The sequence below is a fragment of the Heteronotia binoei genome, chromosome 15 (assembly GCF_032191835.1).
Source record: "Heteronotia binoei isolate CCM8104 ecotype False Entrance Well chromosome 15, APGP_CSIRO_Hbin_v1, whole genome shotgun sequence".
Taxonomy (NCBI): Eukaryota; Metazoa; Chordata; class Lepidosauria; order Squamata; family Gekkonidae; genus Heteronotia; species Heteronotia binoei.
Window position 1 is genome coordinate 58,860,722 of NC_083237.1, and position 5,312 is coordinate 58,866,033.

Consider the following 5,312-nt stretch of genomic DNA (forward strand, 5'->3'; position numbering starts at 1 on the left):
GAAGGAAATAGGTCTTTTTTGGTTCTATCCTACTGGGACCAGTGTTCCCTCTAAGCCTAGTTAGCGTGAGCTAGCTCACAGCTTTTAAGCTTCCAGCTCACACCTTTTTGTCTTAGCTCAGGAAGGATGACCCCAGAACACACTAATTTATGCTGCATCTCACAACTTTAATGCCAGTAGCTCACAAAGTGGAATTTTTGCTCACCAGACTCTGCAGCTTAGAGGGAACATTGACTGGGACCTGGTTTATTTATTATTTATTTCTTTAACTGTTATATCCTTCCTTTCCCCTTCCTTCCTTCCTTCCTTCCTTCCTTCCTTCCTTCCTTCCTTCCTTCCTTCCTTCCTTCCTTCCTTCCTTCCTTCCTTCCTTCCTTCCTTCCTTCCTTCCTTCCTTCCTTCCTCAGAGCCAGTTTGGTGTAGTGGTTAAGTGCGCAGACTCTTATCTAGGAGAACCGAGTTTGATTCTTCACTCCTCCACTTGCACCTGCTGGAATGGCCTTGGGTCAGCCATTGCTCTTATAGGAGTTGTCCTTGAAAGGGCAGCTGCTGTAAGAGCTCTCTCAGCCCCACCTACTTCACAGGGTGTCTGTTGTGTGTGTGTGGGGGGTCTGTTGTGACTGCTCTGAGATGAGTATAGGGCGGGATATAAATCCAATATCATCATCATCTCCTTCCTTCCTTCCTTCCTTCCTTCCTTCCTTCCTTCCTTCCTTCCTTCCTTCCTTCCTTCCTTCCTTCCTTCCTTCCTTCCTTCCTTCCTTCCTCCCTCCCTCCCTCCCTCCCTCCCTCCCTCCCTCCCTCCCTCATGGCTCTCAAATCTCCGACATTCATGTTTTGTGGCTCTCAAACATCTGATGTTTATTCTATGTAGTTCTTGCGTTAAGCAAGTTTGGCTGCCCTTGACATAGTTCTTGGAACTGGGCCACCATCACAATCAGTGGAGACTGCGGTTACCGTGACAGACTAGAGGTTAAGCCTAATACGTCCATCGGCTCCTCCGATCAGCGGCTAGCTCCCCCCCCTCTCTTTGGGCTGCAGCCCTGAGCCCAAAGAGTTCTCGAGTCCTTCTCCCTGCTCCTGAGTGGCACTAACCAGCCAGTGCGGACGGCGGGGAGAGGGTCACATTTCTCACTTCCCGGCTTTGTCACCCGAACCCTTCTTTCAGTTGCATGAGCCACTGGGTGCACGGGTTGTCATCTGCTAAGTGGGAGGAACCTGACACCTTGGCGTGGAATTTCAGCGGGTGCTCTCACGTTTGAAAATGAATTCGTTACCGGCTGAGCCCAGGTTTGCGATGCCTGTTCTGTCTTCCGTTGGGGGGGGGGGGGGAAGGTTGGCGGGAACCTCTCAGGGCTTTGCATGTGTGGACTTTCCCGTGCTGCAGCATCGTTTTGAAATGGGGGTGTCAGCGGCACGTCCTTGCACATCCTCGGCAGGCAAGAGATTGGTGCCCCGTGCATGTGCCACCTGGCTGCATTAATGCTCCAGTGCATGAGCCACCTGGTTGCAATATGACTCCGGCTGCATTGCACTCTACATGCATCGCTTTTCCCCCCTTTCTTTTATCTGCCTGTATGTTATGTTGAAACTGAAATGCAACCCCATAATATAGTGGGTTCTTAGGCACATTAAAGCAGCTGGTATATGTTCACGCGGTCAGCTTGTGCGTCTGGACTTCCCCACCTGCTGGATTGCAAACCACCTTTAGACATTCCTGTTTTGGGGGCCGCCTGTTACAAGGGCCGGCTGCTAATGGGCATGTGCAGAGAGCAAGGGTGCCGTAGCCCCTGCTTCTCTTTGCACGCACTCTGCGGGGAACAGTGGGACAGTGAGACAAGGTCACACACAACGGAAGAAGATCCCTCCATGATTTTTGGCTCGCCAGTTTGGTGTAGGGGTTAAGTGTGCGGACTCTTATCTGGGAGAACCAGGTTTGTTTCCCCACTCCTCCACTTGCACCTGCTGGGATGGCCTTGGGTCAGCCACAGCTCTGGCAGAGGTTGTCCTTGAAAGGGCAGCTGCTCTGAGAGCCCTCTCCAGCCCCACCCACCTCACAGGGTGTCTGTTGTGGGGGAGGAAGGGAAAGGAGATTGTAAGCCGCTCTGAGACTCTTCGGAGTGGAGGGCGGGATATAAATCCAATATCTTCATCTACCTCACAGGATGTCTGTTGTGGGGGAGGAAGGGAAAGGAGATTGTGAGCCCCTCTGAGACTCTTCGGAGTGGAGGGCGGGATAGAAATCCAATATCTTCATCTACCTCACAGGGTGTCTGTTGTGGGCGGGGGGGAAGTAAAGGAGATTGTGAGCCGCTCTGAGACTCTTCGGAGTGGAGGGCAGGATATAAATCCAATATCTTCATCTACCTCACAGGGTGTCTGTTGTGGGGGAGGAAGGTAAAGGAGATTGTGAGCCGCTCTGACACTCTTCGGAGTGGAGGGCGGGATATAAATCCAATATCTTCATCTACCTCACAGGGTGTCTGTTGTGGGGGAGGAAGGTAAAGGAGATTGTGAGCCGCTCTGAGACTCTCCGGAGTGGAGGGCGGGATATAAATCCAATATCTTCATCTACCTCACAGGGTGTCTGTTGTGGGGGAGGAAGGGAAAGGAGATTGTGAGCCGCTCTGAGACTCTTCGGAGTGGAGGGCGGGATATAAATCCAATATCTTCTTCTTCTTCTTCGTGTGAGGCTCAGCTTGTGTTTCTTCTCCCCGGCTCTTATGCACCGCCATCCACGATCTAGACCTTGACCTGGGGTGGCCAGACTTGCTTAACGTAAGAGCTGCAAAGAAGAAACATCATTTGTTTAAGAGCTGCAAGACGTGAACATCAGATGTTTGAGAGCTGCAAGGCGGCGAGAGAGGGAGATAGGAAAGCAAATGTGGGGAGGGAGAGGTGGAAAGAAAGCATCCGCCCTGAGCCCGCGTGGGAAAGGGTGGAATTTAAATTAACCACATAAAATAAAAATAAACTTTGTGCATTCTCCAAGCTGTCAGCTGGCTTGGTGAAGTGATTTGAAGAGAAAAATGCTTTCTCCAAGCCAGCCGATGGGGCAATGGAGGCTTTGAGAGCCACATATGTGTCAAAGAGCTCCCCCTGACACGCACTTACAATTTAGCTTGTTCCGGCTCCAGATAGGCTGAAGACCGTTTCTGTAAGCCTTCAGATCTGTTGTTCAATGTCTTTGTGAAGGCCAAAATATTACTTGAGTTCTAGTTTTACCCGCTGCTCTGTCTTCCACAGATAGTGCTTGCCAAACAGTTGTCTCTGGGACTCCCTAAGAGGCAGAGAACTTTGCAAGAGGGGGTCTGTTTGCTGAGTAGATGGGGGCTCGGAGAGCCACATAATATGTGTGAAAGAGCCACATGTGGCTCCCGAGCCACAGTTTGGCCACCCCTGACCTCGACACTAGTTATATCCAATGTTCCCTCTAAGTTGTAGAGTCTCGTGAGCAAAAATTCTGCTTTGTGAGTTACTGGCACTAAAGTTGTGAGCTACTGCATAAATTAGTTTGCTCTAGGGCCATTTTCCCGGAGCTGAGACAAAAATGGGTGAGCTGGAGGCTAAAAATATGTGAGCTAGCTCACACTAACTCAGCTTAGAGGGAACACTGGTGATTCTGGCTCCCCCTTTTCCTGTCACACGACTCTGATGACACGCACTTACAGTTTAGCTCGTTCCGGCTCCGGATACGTTGAGGACCATTTCTGTAAGCCTTCAGATCTGTTGTTCAGTGTCTTTGTGAAGACCAGAGTATGACTTGAGTTCTCGTTTTACCCGTTGCTCTGTCTTCCACAGATAGCGCTTGCCAAACAGTTGTCTCCGGGGCTCCCTAAGAGGCGGAGAACTTTGCAAGAGGGGTCTGTTTGCTGAGTAGATGCCCGGTTATCCAGATGCCCCAACATGCCTTTTGTGGACTGGTTCCTGTACCACTCAGTGGCTATGTGGCTTCTCCTCCAGAGTTTCGTCCTGATAGCCTTTTGCTTCCACTCGGCCACCACCTACCCCAAGGGCTGCTACCCTTCCAGCGAAGACGGCTTGAAAACCTTCCGTTGCAGCAAAGCTCATCTGACCGTCGTCCCGAAGGACATACCCAACGACACCAACAAGCTGTTCCTGGATTACAATCAGATCTCCTTCCTGCCCAACGATGCCTTCCACAACTTGCCGCTTCTGATGGAACTCGACCTGTCTCACAATGCCATCAGCCGGGTGGAAGTCGGGGCTTTCCGGGGCTTGCCGGAAGGCCTACATTCTTTGGACTTGTCCTCCAACAAGCTGGTGTCCGTCAACAAGGACGTTTTTAACCCGCTCAAAGCCAAAGCCAACCTGTCCGGCAACCCTTGGCTCTGCGACTGCACGCTCCAGCAACTCATCGAGAGAGTAGAGCTGGTTGCCGGCACTTCCGACGGGATTGTGTGCGATGCGTCCGTGCGGAAGGAGCACATCGGCAAGCCGTTCTTACAGCTGGTCGGGGACATAGACTTCTGCAACATCTACAAGAAGACCACCGACATCGCCATGCTGGTCACCATGTTTGGCTGGTTTGCCATGGTCATCTCGTACCTGATCTATTACGTCCGGCAGAACCAAGAAGATGCCCGGCGGCACCTAGAGTATCTCAAGTCCTTGCCCAGCAAGCAGAAGAAGTCCGAGGAGTCTTCGACGATTAGCACTGTGGTGTGACCAAAAAAATAAAAACCCACCAGTCCGTTCCCCCACCCAGACTATCCTGCCCACGTCCTCCCCCTTAAAAATCATAGATCTGCTGGAATAGATGAGGAGGTTCTCCGTCTAATTCTGGTGGGTCACGCTGGAACGCACAATGGCTGAAGAGACTGTTATTAAACGAAGAACAAAAAAAAAAACCCCACGGTGGGGAGGCAGGGCCCTGTTTCTACAAAACGCCTCCCGTAATATTTCACTCCTGAGTATCGAACAGCAAGAATCACGCCCCAGTCAGAGTCATGACTGAATTCTTCGACATGCGGAAAACGAGGGGTTGAATTGACTGGTTTCCAGGCCAACGGAAGAGACTCCATTGTGTGCTGACTTTGCAGAATACCCTCCCTCATCCGTCTTCTAACGTTTGGTATCAAAAACCTGGAACTTTGCGTCCTGGGATGTGTTCCCATCATGCAGCATTCCAGAGATGCGGTTGGGAGCGAGAGGATTTTGCTCAGGCTCTGATTCAGGAAAACTCTTATAACAGGAGCGCAGCGAAATCCTACGTATGTCGACTCATAAGTAAATCCCACTGTCTTCCGTGGGATTTACTTCTAAGTCGGTCTGTGCAGGCTGCCGTCTTG

General features: G+C 51.2%; 1 protein-coding gene across 1 annotated transcript; it reads left to right on the forward strand.

Moving 5' to 3' along the window:
• The first annotated feature begins 3,804 nt into the window (after positions 1–3,804).
• On the forward strand, positions 3,805–4,871 carry LRRC3C (leucine rich repeat containing 3C). Its single transcript, XM_060256266.1, has one exon. It carries the CDS (start codon positions 3,907–3,909, stop codon positions 4,687–4,689), a length of 783 nt encoding a protein of 260 aa, XP_060112249.1. The 5' UTR covers positions 3,805–3,906; the 3' UTR covers positions 4,690–4,871.
• Positions 4,872–5,312: the final 441 nt, after the last annotated feature.

What these genes read in the sequence shown, in the direction of transcription:
- LRRC3C (XM_060256266.1), top strand. Translation starts at nt 3,907, where the DNA reads ATGCCTTTTGTGGACTGGTTCCTGTACCACTCAGTGGCTATGTGGCTT.